Consider the following 20,033-nt stretch of genomic DNA (forward strand, 5'->3'; position numbering starts at 1 on the left):
ACATAGCAGGTAGATCGATAGAGGGTCATCTGCTTAACCTGCCCTGTCTCTGAAACATAGTTGCCCACAGGACTGTTTTTTGCAATAGTCCCTCTTAGCGCCCTCAAGAACCAAGTTTTGCAGAATACATTTGAGGAAAAGCTCATTTGGGGAGCATCCTGCCTTTGACAAAGGAGTCTTTCCCCTACCATAGAATTCCTATAAGGAGACAGCTGCCTGAAACCCCCCCACAGGAAAAAATACAATTTACAGATGCCCAATCAGAACATTCTAGAAAACAGTCAAATGTGCCTCCTATAATATAAATGAATACAAATATGTCCTATGTTTATGTCATACTTATATCTACATTAATAAGATAAACAGATGAGTAAATACCCTCCACGTTCCCAGCAGCCCTACTCCAGACAGTGCTAATAATGCGGCACATGGGGCATGTCTGATAAATGACAGAGCCCTTCCCCAAAGGGTGGCCCTGGCCTCCATTGGAGGAGAGTGGCAGAGACCCAATCCCCAGCTCCCCTGTTAACGTTCTGTGACATGAGCAAACCGCTGCCTTTCCCTGGGGGGTGCTTGGCGAGAGGATGAGTCGGAAGGGGGGTTAGTCAAAGCCCCGTGGGAAGGCCAGGAGCGTATAAAATGCCATGGACTGCCCTCTCCCACTTGCCAGTCTCTTGGTTTGAGGAGGTCTGTCTGTCCTTCATCACTAGCAAGAAAAGCTGATCATTTAAGAGACATTAGGAACAAAAGGAATTCTGCTCCAGACTCCTAATGGGATTTCTTTTAAAATCAAGAGTTCAAAAAAAAATATCAGAGGAGTTAAAAAAGAGAGACGAGTTAATGTGCCGTTGCCCCATTCTTGGCACAGGGATTCTGGAATCTCTCATGCACTGTGGAGTCCCGGTACATGTGCCTCATATAAACACGGGCTAGTTCTCCTCAGGCACCTACCACTGTCTCCAAATATTTCTCTATAAAGTTAACCCGATTCCCTCCATGACAAAATTGCCTCGGGAGGTCCCGTCTGCAAATGAAGGCAATGATTTTCTCATTGGTGTAACTTTGGGAGCTCAGAAGTGTGACCTGTTCAGGGCAGTGGCAGACCTGTCCCCAGACACGGAGTCCCCGTCTAAGAATGGGTCACAGGGACCCAACACCCACAGGGTGTGTCGGGCTCATCTGGGAGGTGATGAGAATGACCTAGGAACATGCCCCCTTGTCCCCAGCCCCCTGCACAGATGTTGGTGACCACACTCCTACATACAGGTGGTCCTTGCGCTTAAAGGCCTTGCTGCAGACTCCGCAAACGTGTTTCCGTTCCTGGCTGTGCGTCAGGTAGTGCTTGCTCCGGGAGCTGGCGCGGCTGAACACCTTCCCGCAGAGGCTACATTCCAGAAGCAGCTTCTGAGGTGAAGTGTGATGCTGCTGTTCTTCCCCTGCGCTCCCGGAGGTGGCCCTGCCTCCTTCGTCACCATCTCTAGGCACCTGAAGCATGGCCAGCCTCAGGTCTAAACAAACAGAAGGAGAAAGCCCACGTTAGAGACACCTGGGGACATGGAAGAGCTCGGCTAAAGTGCTCCCCGACTCTTAGAACCACAGTAGACGCGGGAAGAGAGGCCCAGGAACCCTTTCTCCATCTCCAGCACCTTAAGTCACAGAGAAAACAAGACGTAGACCGGGGAGTAGGGAGAGAAAGGATCCTGGTCTGGCCACGCTGCAGTACAGTGCTCAGTCAGTGGCCCAACTGTGGTCAGTTGTGGCCTGGAAGGATTCTAAGAACCAGGTTGCCGTGGCTGCAGGGGCCTTGTGACATCATGGCTCTCTCACAAGGGCGATCCAGAAATACATCATCCAAAACTTACAGAAGTATAAATCCTTTCTCCCAACCACTTTTACCTTTGCGTTTTTAAAGGAAATAATGTACACTTATATGAGGAGTTAACTGCGGGGGAATTACCCGCAGCATTGCCTTTCCTGTTAGAAGCAGCCTGCTACCTGATCAGAGAGCATGTAGGTGACACCGTTATGGTTTAAATGGTCTAGGACATAAGCATTTAAGGTAAAACTGGAAAACTATCTGATGACATGAAAGGACATTCATGCCTTAATACTGAGAAAAGAGCAGCCTGTTACAAAACAAAATTATCCTAGTCTTTCAGAATGAAAAATAAATGTTAACAGAGAATAGAGAGAATTGAATAGAGTGATAGAATTATGAGCCATTTTTATTTTCTTCTTCTTTGGTACTGGAATATGTTTCCATGCTTTCTGTGTCCCTTGGTAAAGTGATAAAAGGTATTTTAACAAGTCATGTCACCTGAGGACCAGACTGGGGGTGTGCAGGTGGCAGAGCGGACGTCTTCAAACATCCCGAGGGCCAGCTTGGGAAGGATGGAGCAGATTGCTTCTGTCTCGCAGGGGAATGGGTCCCTGCAGACGCTCCCATCTGGGACAGAGACAGCTTGGGGACCAGGAAGCAAGGGAACCTGACCTCAAATCTCCAGAACCTGAGGCCCTGGGTGCCAGGACTCTGCAGGCTCCCTGCTGGGCTCACAGACACTCAGCAACTCTCCCCGGTGTGCATGAATCATGGGAGATTTTTCTACCCCTCAGATTGGTCTTCCAGGCGGAGCACACTGCCTCATGAAAGGGCAAGTTAGGAAATCACCCTTTATCTGGGACTCTGCAGAGGTGGGGGCCAAGAATCCAACAGGCCAGGTTGTGGGGAGCGGAGGGGTCTCAGCTTTAGGAGCCAGAGTGCTCCGCCTCTGAGCCTGAGACCCAGCGGAGAGACCCAGCAGCACGGAGCCCGGATGGGGCCTCCAGGCCCGGCCTCTCGTCCCAATCTGCCTCTGGCCACTGCCTTCTGTCACTTAACCTGTGATCTACATTCTCTTCCTATGGGAAATCACTGTCCCCAGTGTCAAATGATTCCAACAGTTTAAATGAGGAAAAACAGGACTCCCTCAGGGGCAAGTCCCCAGCCTTGCTGAGTTACTTTTAAAATGCTCATTAAAGCAATTTAATTAAACTAGAAAACAATATGTTGTTTCAAAAAATTAGCAAAGACCCTGACAAAGAGGCAATGGAGTCACTGGTCCAGAAAGCCGCCTGACCTTCCCAGGAGGCAGGGTTCTAGGCGCTCTCAAACAGTGTACGTTCTCTGATGGACAAACCCACTGGTAGGAATATGTTCAAAGAACTAATCCAAAAGAAAACACGTGTGTAAAAAGTTGTTCACAGAAACACTAACAGTCTAACCAGCAAGAATATGGCCAACCAATCCTGTCTGAAGAAGTGATGTCTGAGATCTAAAGGAAGTGAGGGGGTGACAAACAGTGGGAACAACAGGGGGAGCAGCAGGTGCACAGACCCAACGTGGGAAGCTAGGGTGGCCAGGGCCGAGTGAATGAACAGGAGGGTGGGTAGTAGGGTAGCTGGTCACGTGGTGCCGAGGTGGTGAGGACCTGGTGCACCCCGGTGAGCACCTGGGCTTTTCTTCTGGAGGAGAGGAGAGCCACGGGAGGGCGCTGAGCGGGCTGGTAGCGGCGGCCTCGTCGGGGAAGAGCAGGGTGGGAAGAAGGTCCCGGAGCGCGACGGGAGGGCTGCTGGGGTGGATCGGGTCGGTGGCCGAGGAGGTGGGTAGGACTCGGTGTACGTTTGGAAGGTGGAGCCTAGAGGCTTCGCCGACCGAGTGGAAGAGTTAGCAGGGGAGGGAGGTGCAGAACGGGACTCCCAGGGCTGCCTTCAGCTAAGAGACAGGCCGAATTTCCTCTTGCCCTGAGGGTGGTCAGCATTTTGCACCCCACTGCCCTGTTCTTGGGCAAACTACCCAGATCCCGCCGCCCCCACCCCCCGTCCAGTGACAGGCACTGAGCTCTGGGCTCGCCGCTGCCCCTGTGATGTGCAGTGAGGAAGGTTGGAGGGCAGGGCGGTTAGCCTGGGGCTCACGGCAGCCTCCCGAGCGCCTGGAATGGTGCCAGGGACACCAAACTTGAGGAACGGATGAATGGAGGGTCAAGCGCAGGAGAGGCAGGGCCCACCCACATCGGGAGGTGGGAGGGGTCCAGGCCGCCGAGTGAGCAGGCGGCGAGGGTGGGCGCGAGGCCAAGGCAGGGTGGTGGCTTGGGGGTCGGGGCTGTCCCCCGCGCCCGCCCCAGTCGACCGGCAGCCTCGCCTGGCCCTGCGGTCCGATGAGGAGAGCGGATACCCGCGGAATCCGGTCCTGTTTGGTGCCAGCATTTCCGTGTGCCTGGCTGTCTTTCTCTTTGGGGTCATCGTGGCTTCGTGAGTCACCCCTGCCCTCTCCTGGGGTCCCCAAATGCCCCACTGGGTCCTCAAAAATGGCACTGCCCTGGGTAGGTCGCTGTGGCATTTTGAGAATATCTCTGTCTCTGCCTCCTTCTGTCCCTTTTTTGTCTCTCTGTCCTCCTCTGTCAATCTGTCTGTCTCTCTGTCCATCTCTCCCATGTCCCCACCCTCTCACCACCACCACCCCCTGGGCCACATTATGTCTTTCCTGAGTCCTCAGAGCGTTGGCCTCTTTGGGTCTCTTCTTCTATTAAAAAAAAAAAAACACTAAAAATTATTTTTGGTGGATGTGCTGGTATGAAGACAGATGTAATCCAAGCTGGACTCATTATGAACACGGAGAGGGCATCAGCAGGGGGCCCTAGCAATGAGAAGAGGAGCTTCCCTGGACCTACGAGCACTGGCTGGGTCTTCTTTCCATGGGGCTGCAAAGGGCTCCCCAGGGCTGCCTGACACCTTCACAGGGTGCTTGTGTGAGTTAAAGAAGCTAATACAGACCACTGCCTGTGTCAATAAGTGATAGCTGTTATTTCATTTTGCCAATGGCTCATCCAGGTTTTACTCCTGTTCATACATCTTTATAAACATGAAAGACACATAACTGCAATCTTTGGTCTTTTAATGTTCATTCGAAAGCGTTTCCCCATGACATCATGTGGTTATCCTAATTGACAGATCTGGGCGTGGCAATATGTCACTTCTGCTCACGTTTTATTGGAGAGAACTTAGTCACAGGGCCGTCACTGACTGCAAGGGAGGCTGGGAATGTAGTCCAGCCCTGTACCGGACGTGGAGGAAAGGATTTAGAGAAGAATTGGACTGTCACGCATTATTTAATGAGGGAATATAGGAAGAAAGGCTAGGTGAAGAAAGTGGAGGGGCACTGCTGGACATCATGGAGAGACTAAAATCTACCAGATAAATATGGCATTAAAATCCAAATAGCCCTTTTAAAAAAATTAGATTCCTCATAATTCTTGTTTGAAAAGAAAAAATCCATTTGTTCTTATTAATTTTGTACCCAGAAATTTTACAGAATTATCTTGTTATTTATCTTAGTGTTTCAGTTGATTCTCTGATCTCCAAGATATCAACCGTATATTCAAAAAAGGATGAAAATCCATCCTTCTCTGTTCCAATGATGTATTTTCTTTCTCTTGTCTAACTATATATTGCTAGTTCTTCCAAAAGTGGTAATGGTGGATATTTTGTTTTGTGTCTGACTTCAATGAAGATTATTTCGGTGTTTTGCCATTTTGGATTTTTTATTATATGTATATTATTAAAAACAAGGAGAGGCCAGTAACTCCTTAAGATTGTTGTCATACTGTTCAATATGAGCCTATTCTTGATTAAGTCTGTATAGAAATAGATGATTGCTGAATGTCCTCGAAACCGTTCCATATCCGTGGGTATGACTGTACTATTTTGATATCAATAGGCAAAGTACATAATAGTCCAATACCGAACGTTCCCTGAATTCCTGGACATACATCTCCCAGTTCCCGTAAAGGAGTCTATTTCCTTTACCACATCGCCCTTTAAGAGGTGATAGGAAAAACAGGAATCCGATGCCCAGGGAAACTGAGTCATTAAGTGACAGAGGCTTGATTCACATTAGTCTGGATGGGGCCAACTTGTATGTGCCCGGAAGCCTTCATTTATAGCAGGAGACATGTGGGTTAGATGGGTTAAATGGACTATGACGTCTCCTCCTACGGAGGACGAAAAGACTGGCTAAAATGGGAATATTTGCGGTTCCAGTACAGCTAGACATTTTCCAAACACCACGTTTCTTGCAGCTATATTTTTAGAGCATTCTTTCTCCCCAAGCCACGGCCTACGCCCAGACTTCATTTCCCAGCATTCCTCAGCCTCCAGAAGCCTTAGGCCGGACGGAGCATGAACCTGCAATGGTTTATGGGAAATGTAGTCCAGCTGAGAAGGTGCGTTTGAAGTAACAGGATGTACAGACCCGAGCCAGCGACTGCGCAGGCGCATTCTGCGGTCCGCGGGATTGAGGGAAGGCCTGACCGCACTGAGCCACCTGCGGGGACGCACAGGTGAGTCCTAACCTGGCGGACCCGAGCGGGAGCTGGAGGTGTGGGCCCGGCCCGGCCCGGCCCGGCAGGCAGGCGGGCCCTCAGGGGGCGGGCCCCCGTCGTGCCTGGGTGTGCACTGTGGGCGGGACCCCGCGACCCCGCCCCCTCCTGTCATTCGCGAGGCGGCCCGGGACCCACCCGCCCGCCATCCGTTCTACTAGCAAGAGCTCCCCACGCAGGATTTGGGCGCCTTCTGTTTGCCAGGAGTCCGGTCGAGCCCTTGACTGCTGCGATCTCCTTGAACGGAGAACATACCTTTCCTCACTCACGAGGCTTCTCCCAGTTCACAATGCTAATAAGCAGTCGATTTGGTATCAACACCCAGGGGTTACTGACCGCACGCCCAGCGCACTCTGCGCAGCCATGCCTTCGGTCTCTGGCTTCTGTAGCGCCCGTACCCATCCTCCCTCTCTGATCTCACCCCTCCACCACCCCATTCTGTCTCTCGAGGTCTCTGCCCGCGCTCTCTGGGTCTGTGCGCTCCCTTTTCCCCCACGGATCTCTGCTTTTTCTAAAAACAAGGTGATTTTCTTCCAAAACCACAGCACCATGATCACATCAGGAAATTAACATGGATACAATACTATTACTAATCTACAGATCTTCAGATTTTGCCGATTGCCCCCAGTCATGTCCTTAGTAGCAAAAGAGAAGCCCACATCACGCTCTGCATTCGTTGCCAGGTCTCGTCAGTGTCCCTTAACCTGGGATGGGCCTTCAGTCTTTCTTTGACCTTCATGACCTTGGCAATTCTGAAGATTAGGCCATGGACCTGCAGGACGTCCCTCAGTTTGTGTGTGTCACAGCTTCCTCATGATTAAATGTAGGTTATGCGCTCTGGGGAGGGATACCTCAGAAGGGACGCTGTAGCCTTATCAGGTCAGAAGCCCTCGCTCTTGGTTCGCTCATCACCGGTCACATCAACCTTGACCACTTGGCTAAAGTGGTGTCCGCCAGGTCTCTCCACTCTAAAGTTGCCCTCTTCTTTTTGTAATTGATAAGGGACTTGTTCAGGGTGGGGTAGGGAGGGAATAGTTACAACTATTTAAGACTCTATTTCCTCATTTTCTTGTCTAAATTTCACCCACTGGTTTCAGCACCTTCAGTTTCAGCGCATGTTCCTACGTACCTGAGTGTACATGGCAGCTGTTAGCCGGGAACACACGTGAGGCTCTGAGTGGTTATATTTCTGGGCTCTGTTCATTTCCCATTGTGGCTATCACAAATTACCATGACCTTGGTGGCTTCAAACAACACAAATATACTCTCTGACAGTTCTGGAGGTTAGACACTAAATGGGTTTCACTGGGCTGAAATCAAGGTGTCAGCAAAGCTGTGCTCCACTTGGAGGCACTAGGGGAGAATTGTTCTTTTGCTCTTCCAGCTTCTGGAGGCACTTGCTGAGGTGTGGCCCCTTCCTCCAGCTTCAAAGCCAGAGCCTAGTGTCTTCTCTCTCTGACTCTGCACCTCTTCTGTGACCTGGCCCTTTCCTCTGTCAGGTAGCTCTCTCCCTCCCTCTTATACAGGCACTTGTGATTGCATTTAGGGCTCACCCAGATAATCTAGGATCATCTTCCCATCTAAAGTGGCTTAATTTAATCACATCACAGGTTCACGCCAGGGATATCTTTTGAAACCTTATTGAGCCCACCACGTGGCCTATGTCTTGGTCTGTCTCCCCCACCTGGTGGGGAGCCCCTTGAATGTGGAGCTGCACCTCACTCATCTCTGTCCCCAGAACCCCGAATGGAGCCTGCCACTCCCATGGGGCTCAGAGCATATTTGATGAATGAATGGGAGTGACCATGGTCTGAACACCAACTTTTCCTTGGTAGGAATTCTTAAACTGTATTTCAGCAGGTGTCAATCTTTCTTCAAACAACCTCTTAAGCTTAGGAGTGGATCCTTGAGCAGGATTTGTACAACAGAAAGAGCTCTGCAAAGTGTGGTCCATCCACAGGGGAATAGTATTCAGCCACGAAAAAGGAATGAAGCCCTGATCTGTGCTGTAACATGGATGAGCTGTGAACACATGGTGCCGAGTGAAAGAGGCCAGACACAAAAGCCCATATTGTAGGGTGTATACGAAATGTTCAGAACAGGTAAATCCATTGAGACAGAAAGATCAGTGATTATCAGGGGCTGGTGTGGGGGTGGGGAGGGAGATTTGGGGGTGACTAATACATGGTATAGTATTTCTTCTTAGGGTGGTGATGAAAATATTCTGGAACTAGACATTGGTGGTTGCATGACCCTGTGAATGTTCTAAATGCCACTGAATTTTATACATCAAAGTGGTATATTTTATATTAGGTGTATTTTACTGCAATAAGAAAAAAATTGCAAGAAAAAAAAAAAGGAGGAGTTGGCTCTGTGTGGCCAGACCTCTGGGTTTAAATCCTGCTCTGACACTTGCTATCCCTCTGGCCTTGCCCTCTTGTGCCTCAGTTTCCTCATCTGGAGAGCTGTTGTGTGGGTGCAGTGAGATGAACCCTGTGATTGCTAGTGATGGTTGATACAGACTGGGGGCCTCAGGCAGCCTGTCCTGGGCCTTTGCTCGAGCTGTTGGAAAACTGGAGCCCCCTCTGTCATGCATCATCTTGGGGAAAGTGTCTGTCTGTCTGGGTCAGAACTGACCCCCACTCTGTTCTAGTCCCTCCTGCAGCTCTGCAGACTCAAGCCTGGTCCTTTCTCCCAGAGGTGCATGACCAGGATCCAGCAATGGCCACCAGGATCCTGATGGCCAAGGACCAGGTGAGTCTAGGCTCCCTCTTCCCCAGCATGACTTTGTAGACCCGAGGGGGCCATCACCATCTCTGCCTGTAGCCAGAGGTTCTGCTCTTCCCAGTACTGGGAGAGAGGCCATGGGGGGAGGGGATCTGGGATTGGGAGGTGCAGGGAGTAGAGGGAATGGGTCAGGATGTGCTGAGTTCAGGCCTAGTGTAAAAATCAGTTATCCAATGCTTGGAAGCATTTGGGGTACCAGGTGAAGTGGGAAGTGGATGGTTTTGCTTCATCCCTGGGCCTTATCCTTGGATTCAGGAATGAGGGTTGGGAGGTGAGTGGGAGTCTGGGATGGCATGGGACTTAGGAATAGCTCTTGCACAAAGTGGCTTTGTGCAGAAAGGTGTCACGTACAGGTGTGCAAGTTACACCCTGCACAAGGGTGTCTTACCTCAGTGGCAAAATTCACATCTTGCACTTCATACAGTTGTATATTATGGCAAATTTCACACGGGTGGCGGTAAATGGTCACGTACTAAAATAATTGGTATATTGTAAAGATTTTCCAACAGGTGGCAGTAAAGAGTCATGTGCAAGGGGAGGGTGGAGGGTGGGGGAGCTCCATCCACTTTCTGCCAAGGTGTGTGTGGGCTAGTGGCTACCCTAGATTTACTACATTCTCGTGGGCTGGTTTGATTCAGTCGGCCCAATATGCCAAGTCAGAATGTCCCAGCCCAGAATGTCTCAGCCGGGTCAACCACCAGCAGTGACAGGCTCTTGAGTCACGACCTCTTGGCCCCAGAGTCTAGAAGGACGTGCCCCTCCACTGTGTACAGCTGACCCTTGCAGGAAGCAGTGACCTTCAAGGACGTGGCCGTGGACTTCACCCTGGAGGAGTGGGGCCAGCTGGGGCTTGGCCAGAGGGAGTTGTATCGGGATGTGATGCTGGAGAACTACCAGAACCTTCTCTCAGTGGGTGAGGCTCCACCCCCACCTTCTCAGGAGGAGGCATGATGCCCCCCTTCAGCCCCATCTCCTTTGTGCCCACCCACTGCTTCACTGGGCTCATGTTGCTTCTCTGCTTCTTCCACTGATCCCTCCTGGGTGGCCCCTGTCTCTCCGCCAGCGTCTCCTAGAGTCCCAGCATGCCCCGGGGCCTGAGTCCTCTGCCTGCCCCTGCCCCACAGAATCTTCAGCCTGTGCCCCGCCCGCTTCTCATGCCTCCCTTCCGTGTGTGCTGCCCCCAGGCTCCATGCTGGAACGCCCGTTCCAGAACCTCAGGCTCCGAGGGACCCCAGATGTCCTCCAGTCAGCAGGCTTGGTCTTGGATTCTTCTCCCCAAAGCACATAAATGCTCTTTCCCAAATGTGTCACCTGCCTCTTGGCTCCCCCAAGGCCCCTTGCATTCTGCACACTGACCCTGGCTGTGTGTGCCCTGAGCCGCTCCTCCTGAAAGCAGATGTTCAATAGGTGTTTTGTCCAAATAGTTTCGGCAAGGGAATCCCATTTTTCAGTTAAGGGACGCTAGAGCCCTCCTGAAATCCAGGCTCCCAGAGGCCGGCGAGGGCAGGAGGCCTTCCCGAGGCAGTCAGCCCGCGCTGTTAACGCTTTTCTGCACAACTTGCACGTTTAGCATGAGGCCCCTTCAGCCTGTCCCCTGGGCTCCAGCTCTGTACCACCAGTGGCCTCCAGAATACCTCCCTGGGGAGGTCCCGGCCCCATGCTCCCTGTCCGCATGAGCTCACCGTGTCCCCCTGACCCACTCCTCCGCTGTGCACCCCCACCCCCGTCTCAGGGACAGTCCCCGCCCACCCGCCACCAGGCCAGTCCCGGGCGCTCCCTTTACCAGCTCGTCATCCCCGTACATGACCGGCTCCTTTCACACCCCTCCTCTTCTCCCCTTCCTTACCCTTCTCCAGGCGGTCGGTTCGTCCCAAGGTGGGAGCTATGTCAGCGTGTTTATGGCTCATGGGAAGGATCAGTAGGGAGACGTATTCGTTCCTTAGAGCCGCTGTAACAAACGACCGCAAACTCGGTGGCTCAAGATGGCAGACATTTATTCTCTCAGACTTCTGGAGACCAGAGGGCAAATCAAGGCACAGGCGGGGCCATGCTCCTGAAGGCTCCAGGGGAGAGCCTGTCTGTGCCTCTTCCAGCTTCTGGGGACTCCTGACAGTCCTTGGTGTTCCTTGTCTTGACCTGCCTCATCCCAGTCTCTGCCTGTCTTTCTCCCCCAGTATGTGTCAGTGGGTCTCTCCTCCCCTCGCAGGGATGCCAGACACTGGATTTAGGGCCCACCCCAATCCAGTAGGATCTCATCTTAACTGATCACATCTGCAAAGCCCCTATTTCCAAATAAGGTCACATTCTGAGGGTCCTATAGACATAATTTGGGGGAATGCTATCCAACCCACTATAGGGAGAGAGCAATTCATAATCTCAAAGACAGCAGGCATAAAAAAGCAGAAAGGGACAGACGAAATTAATTCTAGTAATATACTTTATTTCAGCCAATCCAAAATGTGCCGATTTTGGCACATGTCAAAATCATAATCAACATACAAATTATTAATGAGGTATGTTTCATTTTACATTTTTCTCCACATTAAGTCTTTGAAACATGGTGTGCGTATTTCACACTTGACTCGCATAGCACAGAGCCTTGAACAGTGATGACATGCCACAGTCTGTCTTGAATGTAATAGCCACTCAACAAATGAGACTTGCAATGACCATTAGAGCTTCTAATCATCAGGCGCCTAATGTGTGCATTTCCTCTGCAGGCCTGGGGCCCAGCTCTGAGGCCTCCTTATGACCATGGTACCCCACAACCAGCTCTCGTGTTTTTCCAGGGGCAGGGCTTCCTGGGTTCAAGCCCGATGTGATCTCCCGCCTGGAAAGAGGTGAAGAACCCAGGATGGAGGAGAGAGAAGCCCAGCAAGTTACCTGTCCTGGTGGGTGATTTTCCCTCCCATCCCCTTCACTCCCCACAGCCCATCAGTCCCTAGGCCTAATTGTGCCTGGTCCCCTCTTCTCCCCCTCAGCCTCCCTCACCTGGACCCTCATCCCAGGGTCCTCCCTGGTGTCCCAGCCTCCAGTTTAATGTGCTCTATTTGGTTCGTGTCACATAACCCAGAGGGTCTTCCTACACTGAGAGCTTATCCCATCCCTCTCCTGCTCTCAGTCCTCTGTGGCTCCCAAGTACCCATGAGGCAAAGCCCTACCTCCTAAGCCTGCCTCTCATGGTCCAGCCTGTACTGTGGCCTCACCTCTCATCACATCTTCCGTGGTTGTACCCCACACCCTGACCTCACTGAAGTACCTGTCCCAACCTGAACTTGAATGTGTATTCCACCTTTGAGCTTTGCACATGCTGTTCCCTCCGCCTGGAGCACCCTTCCCTGCTTTGTCTGCCCGGCAGACACCTTCGTGTTCCTCAAGCCGAAGGTAACACGTCACCCCTCCAAGACTGCTTCCCTGACTTCCAGGATGAGCAATCTACCCCTTGGCGTTTTCACAGCTCCTTGCTTGAGCTGCTATTACTGCATTTGCTCATATTGTGGCTAAGAATGTGGGCTCTGCAGCCAGACTCTCTGAGTTCAGATCCCAGCTCTTCCACTGACAGACTGTGTGACTGTGGGTGAGTGACTTAACCTCTTGGTGCCTCCATTTCCTTCCCTGTAAAATGGGGACACTAATAGCACCCACAGCACTGAATTTACTTTTGAAGAATAAACTAATTAATAGAACTTGCTTAGAACAATGCCTGGCTCACAGTAAGCATTGAATGAATGTTACCTATTGCAATAATAATCATTATTATTTTAGAAAAATTACTGTGATTACCTGATATATTAGTAAGGACTCTTGCACGTAAAGAATCAAAATTTAGATTTTAGCATTAAAGAAGCAAAATTAGATTTTTTTTGACCCATGTAAGTGGAAAGTGCTGCAATGCAAGAATTTAGGCATACGTTGATCTAAGGCTATAAATGGTGCTGTCAAGGCTCACTCACTCTCTCCTTCCCTCCCGCCCCCACATGTTGACACTATATTTCTAGCTTCAGGCCTTTCCAAGTAGCAGTCAGTATGGCTGCCCGTAGTCTCAAACTTATATCCCACCTAGCAACACTATGTATCAATCTCAAGGAAGACTCTGATTAGCTCTTGAGGTTCCCACTCATCTGACATCAGATGAAATGGTGTATTTTTTCCCTACATGTATGTATAACAGTAACAATATTCTACACAGCAGTAATAGTAGTGTGACTTCAGTCAGGTAGCCAGACCCCATTCCAGTTTGTAAATGTATGGGAGGGGGTCTTCCCACACATACTTACACCAACCAATTCTCAAACAGCAGCAGGGTATCCAAGAACTCAACTCAATTCTTATGCTCCCTGCCCGGGTACAGCACCAGATTCCCCAGGTTAAAGGCCCCATCCTACAGGACTGCCCTCCACCCCCAACTCCAGATGCTGGTCACAAGCCCCAGGCAGTTACCTGTGCCTCTGACCTCCTGGCTACAGACTGGAGGTTCCCATGACCTCCCACTTAGGTTCAATTAATCTGCTAGAGTGGCTCCCAGAACTCAGGAAAACACTTACATTTACCAGTTTAATAAAGGGCACCATAAAGGATACAGGTTGACAGCCGGATGAAGAGACACCAAATAAAGGAGCTAGGCCCCAAATAAAGGAGCTTCTCTCCTCGTGGAGCTTGGGGCCTGGCTCGGTGGCACGTGGAGGCTTCCTGGTTCCCCAAGCATAGAAACTCTCTCCAACCACCAAGCAGGATCCAACCGAGCAGAGCAGGCAGGCAGAAAAGAGAGAGAAAGAGAGAGAGAGAGCTTTTCTCATGGGTTTTGTGAGGGCTTCATTGCATAGTCATGATTGACTAAATTATTGGCCCTTTGCTGATTCAGCCTCCAGCCCCTGCCCTTGGATAAGGGTCCAGAAGTCTCTCAGTAACATGACAAAACACCTATTTCACCTTTAAGACTCTGCAGTATTTTCAGGAACTGTGGATGGAGACCAAATATGCCTGGGAAGTATATATTTGGTCATATGAATGACCAAATATGTATTTCCTATAAGTTACATCACAGCTGTGTTTGGATCTTGAACCAATTATTATGGCCTCATGGGGATGGGGTATTCTAATTGGCCAGCCTGGGTCTCATGCCCACTCATGAGGTAGAGGATGGAAAGACTAAGATTAACATCCCCACCGAGACTACCTGGAGAGGGGAGCAGTGCTCCCTCAAAGGTGGGGATGTTAATGAGTCAAGAAGGATATGTCCCAAATGTCTGAGTACCAGCCAGCCCCTCCCACCTCTGAGGGCAAGGGTCAGATGTTTCGATCAACACAGAGTCACCTACCCCCAGCTGTAGTTGGCACATAGCAACTATACAATCAATGGGTATCCCATGAACAAATCTAGGCTAGCATCAAAAAATCGATCCCCTTCAACAAATTCCAAGTGATTTCTCTTTTGGCTTGTCATCTCTTCTCTACACCTCCCTCCCTCCAAATGGCAAGACTCTGCTATTAAAGCCTCGTATACATTTAATATGTACTGATATGTTTTGATCAAATGAACCTAGAAACTTTGAAAATCTAAATAAAAAAAATAAAGCAAGAAATACAAATCCCTCCTCAAAAAAGTTCACTTTTAACATTTTAATGTAGTTCCTTCAAATATTTTCACCCACGATCTCTACTGTATTTTTAAATTACAAAAGAAAATAATATCAACATGGGTGAACCTTGAAGACATTATGCGAAGTGAAATAAGCCTGATGCAAAGGGATACATATTGCATGATTCCCCTTCTTATGAGGTACCTAGAGTAGACAAATTCACAGAGACAAAATAGAATTGTGGTGAGGGGCTGAGGGAAGAGGAAATGGGGAGTTCGTGTATAATGCGTACAGTTTCAGTTTAGGAAGGTGAGAAAGTTCTGGAGATGGATGGTGGTGACAGTTGCACAAAAATATGAATGGACTCAATGTCACTGAACTGTACACTTAAAATTGCTTAAATTCTAAATTTTAAGTTATGTGTATTTTACCACAATCAAAATGTAAATACTAAGTTAAAAACCCTCTACCCCACCACACCTATGCACATTAATGTTCACACACACACATAAAAATGTAGAAATCTCTAGAAGGATTCACAATCGGAAACAGTGTAAGAACAAGAGGAGGAAAGTTTACTTTTCACTGTTACCGCCTAGTAGAAAATTACTTTTCAATATTTAAAATGACTGAAATATTTCAAATGTGTAATTTAGAAAGTGAAATCACCTTATAATCTTATTTATTTGATGGTTGATTGAGATGTGATTTATTTACCATACAACTCACCATGTACAATTCAGTGTTTTTTAGCCTATTTGCTTGATTGTGCAGCCATTACAGTTTATAATGCCAGTTCTAAATAATCGGCTTCTTTTGTTTTGGAACAGACAATATTCATATTTTCAGTTTCTTTCAGACTTGCAGACAAGCTCTACAACTACTCTGGAGACACTTCCCAAAAAGAGCATTTCTGAAGAGACAGCTTCCCCAATGGGAACAATGGGGGGAATTTTAAGGGCAGTGCTTGGAAATGTCAAACTGGGGGAATCCTGGACATGTGGCAATCAGTTGGAGGACCTGGGAAAGCAGAAGAGGCATTTGAGGTGTTTGTTTGCCGCTCCCTGGGAAATTATGTGTGGGGAGAGAGGCCCCGGCTGTAATGAGTTTGGCAGAAGCCTCAGGCAGACATCAGCCTTCATCGGGAAGCAAAGGGTGCCTGGGGGAGAGAGTCCTCGGAAGTGGACTGGGCCACCAGAGAGTCTGAGACGCCAAAGAACCTGTGCAGAAAAGAAGCCATTTAACTGCACAGAATGTGGAAAAGCCTTCGCTTACCATTCAGACTATATTCTGCACCAGAGAATGCACACTGGAGAGAAACCCTACAAGTGTAATGATTGCGGGAAGGCGTTCAGCAATAGCTCCTACTTCATTCAGCACCACATCATTCACACGGGCGAGAAGCCCTACACATGCAACGAATGTGGCAAGACCTTTACTCAGAGCTCATCACTTACTGAGCACCAGAGGATCCACACCGGGGAGAAACCATACAAGTGCAAGGAGTGTGGGAAGGCCTTCACCCAGAGCTCCTCACTCATTAAACACCAACGATGCCATACTGGGGAGAAACCCTATAAATGCAACCAGTGTGGGAAGTTCTACTCGCAGGTGTCCCACCTTACCCGCCACCAGAAAATTCACACAGGGGAGAAGCCCTACAAATGTGGTGAGTGTGGCAAGGCTTTCTGTCACACGTCCTCCCTGACTCAGCACCAGACGATCCACACCGGAGAGAAGCCCTACAAATGTAATGAATGTGGGAAGACCTTCAGCCACAGCTCGTCACTGACTCAGCATCAGCGAGTTCACACGGGAGAAAAGCCCTATGAGTGTCCTGTTTGTGGCAAGTCCTTCAGCCATAGCTCGTCCCTGACTCAGCATCAGAGGATTCACACCGGCGAGAAGCCCTACCAGTGTAACCAGTGTGGGAAGACATATACGCAGATCTCCCACCTCATGAGGCACCAGAGCATTCACATGGGGGAGAAGCCCTATGTGTGCAATGAGTGTGGGAAGGCTTTCAGTCACACCTCATCATTCACACAACACCAGACCATTCATACTGGTGAGAAGCCCTACAAATGCAGTGAATGTGGGAAGACCTTCAGCCAGAACTCTTCACTTACACGCCACCAAAGGATTCACACCGGGGAGAAGCCCTATGAGTGTAAAGTCTGTGGAAAGGCCTACACTCAGATTTCCCACCTTACCCAACACCAGAGGATTCACACAGGAGAGAAACCTTATGACTGCAGGGAGTGTGGAAAAGCCTTCAGCCGGAGCACCCACCTTAGCGAGCATCAGAAAATCCACATGGTGAGAAACCCTGTAAGTGTAAGGAATGTGGGAAAATGTTCAGTCACAGCTCCTCCCTCACGCAACATCAGAGAATTCACACTGGTGAGAAACCCTACACCTGTAAGGAGTGTGGGAAAGCCTTCAACCAAATCATCCACCTCGTTCAGCATCAGAGAATTCATACCAGAGAGAAGCCCTACAAATGTAGCAACTGTGGGAAGACCTCCACCCAGATTCCACATCTTATACAACACCAGAAATTTCACATGAGTGGCAAACACTATGTGTGTAAAGAATGTGGACAAGATTTCAGCTGGAATTCACACCTGATGGAACATCAGAGACTTCACACTGCACACAGTGTCTTTGTCTGCACTGGTTTTGGGAAAGCCTTTGCTTGGGGGGCACAGCTTCCAGATTATCAGAGAGTTCATGCTGACTGAAAAGCCTGAGAATGTAACACACTGATGATTCTGCTTTGGGTTCCATTCAGCCTTCTTCAGCACTAATAACTTCCTCCCAGAGAGGAACCTTAACACCATATGGTGAGAGAGTTGGTTTCTTTATTTGCTGGAAAGAGGATAGCACAGTTTATTACCAGCTGGGACAACTTCTGATCATTTTAGAAGCTTCCCCATAAAATCTCAGCTTCCCAGCCCCCATTTCTTCAACCTTACGGTATCCCCCAGGGGACAGCCTAAATGGGGTGCAACTTCCTTCGGATCTTTAATAAGCCATCTCTGAGCTTTTTTAATGTATTGATCATTCATTAAATTGGAGCCTGGAAATTCAAGGAAAAAACACAGCTGGAAAGATTAACCCCTTAAAATAATAGTCTCAAACATATGTAGCTGAACATAATGCTAGATGAAGTGAATTTCCTTTAAAATTTTAAGTTACAAATTTCACCGCAACATCTGCAGCTGGCATAAACACTGAATGTGTTTCACATATTTACGCCCATTTTTTACATCTTGTTTCTGTCTTTTTCACATCCAGGATTTATGCTTTACAAAGCAATTGCCCTATTAAGCATCACTTTCTGATTTTATTCATGCCCAAAGGCAGGTTTTTCTTTCCTCATTTTTTGAAACATAGTATCTATTTTTTTATTTATAAAAATAATATACTTATTTTATAACAGGAAAAAATTTCAATTAAAATTACATATGCTCACTGTAAAGGATAATTTGGAAAATATAGAGGAGTATGAACTAAAATACCAATTCCCCATAACCCCACAGCCCAGAGAAACCCACTAGTCAGTTTTGGGTGAATTTCTTTCTGGCTTTGTTTTCTTCCATGTTCCATAACCATGTTTTTAAGTGTTGGAAAATTTGGATAAAAAAACAAAAGCCATGTGCTTATCTACAACTTGGCCACTCTCAAAAGTCACAGTGTTTTGATTTTTTTCATATTTCCTTCCAAATATCATTTTTATTTATTAACATTTTATTATTTCACAGAACTGGCCAAACTAATTTCCTTACACATTATTTCCATTCATTTTTATATAATAATATGTCAGAGAATCTATTCTGATTTAAAGTTAAATTACCACACACTCTCCTGGGATATTTATTTTATCTGGTAAAAATCTTTCAGTGCTTAAAATGGGGGGAGGTTGCATTGGATAGCATCTTATCACCAAAGAAACACACTTCAACTATAAATGAAATATGTGTCCTTTCATTCAAATGCCTGAATCCTTTTTTTAAAATTGGAATGAAGTTGATATACAATATTATACTGGCTTCAGATGTACGACATGGTGACTTGATAATATTACTAAATGCTTGCCACGGTAAATGAAGCCATATGTCATTTTTAAATAAATGTTATTTTTTAAAATTGTGATCACATTACAATTTTGTCTTCTCTGTTTTGTGTTCATTATACCTTGCGTATTGTCCTTTGTTGCCACATAAATTTCATACTCATCATTATTAGGGCTAATGATATTTCATTGGTGAGAGTACCATAATTTACAAACCCATTTAGGCTTTGTTCTGAGTCCCTGACTAACACAGATTGTTCACTGATTTTTCCCTATTACAAATAATGCCATAATGAGCATCCCTATTCCTACTTCTTCTCTCCTTTTTGGGGAATTATTTCTCTAACCATATTATCAAACTGCTTTTCAAAGGGACTTAACCTAACTTAACTGGGACAAGCTGGGCATCACAGTTCTACACTTTTTACCAGCTTTTAATGTCAATCATGTAATTTTTTCCCCCATATCAAACATATAAAATGGATAGTGCTTTCAGTAACTTACTGTGTGCCGTTCTGTTCTAAGCCCTTGGTATATATGAACTCTTTCCATTCTGCCAACAACCCCACATGTTCAGGGCTGTGTTGTCCCATTTCATGGATGAGGTCACTGAGGCACAGAAAGATGAAGAGGCAAAGCCTCACAGCTCATGGAGTCTGGATTCAAGTCCAAGTGATCAGGCTCCAGAAGCCGTGCTCTCAACTTCTATTGGGTTTGAACACATTCCACCTATAACTTTTCCTTCTTAAAATAATGTTTATTATTTTATCATAAAAACCAATACATGTTTCTTTCTAGAAAATTTAGATCCAAGAAATCTGGAAGATTTCACCCAAATCCCAGTGCCATCCAGAGATAACTGCTAACATTTCAATGCACTTCTGCTGCTTTTATAACAATATATATTATTATATATCCTTTAATAAATCTGGGGCATAATGGATATAGAGTTTATCATGCTTCTCTATTCACTTAACTTTACATCATGGCCCCAATCATTAAATATCATGATTTATCCATATCGTGACACCCATGTCATTAAATAACCATGTCATTTATTTAATATTTAAGAACCAGATGTTTTGGGGTTTCGCACTGTTTATTCAACCAACATGTTAGTCAGTCCCCTGTTGGACATTTTGGTTGTTCCCAGTTTTTTACTTTTATAAACCTCCC

At 47.7% G+C, this 20,033-nt stretch overlaps 1 protein-coding gene across 1 annotated transcript; it reads left to right on the plus strand.

Moving 5' to 3' along the window:
* Nucleotides 1-6,380: 6,380 nt before the first annotated feature.
* Nucleotides 6,381-18,937, plus strand: LOC108383347 (uncharacterized). Its single transcript, XM_037005960.2, is given in 6 exon segments — nt 6,381-8,515; nt 9,112-9,167; nt 9,987-10,113; nt 11,990-12,091; nt 15,639-17,093; nt 17,096-18,937. Coding segments are annotated over 6 exon segments (2,181 nt in total). The 5' UTR covers nt 6,381-8,502; the 3' UTR covers nt 17,524-18,937.
* The last annotated feature ends 1,096 nt before the right edge of the window (nt 18,938-20,033 follow it).

This window comes from Manis javanica, chromosome 17, assembly GCF_040802235.1.
Source record: "Manis javanica isolate MJ-LG chromosome 17, MJ_LKY, whole genome shotgun sequence".
Classification (NCBI taxonomy): domain Eukaryota; kingdom Metazoa; phylum Chordata; class Mammalia; order Pholidota; family Manidae; genus Manis; species Manis javanica.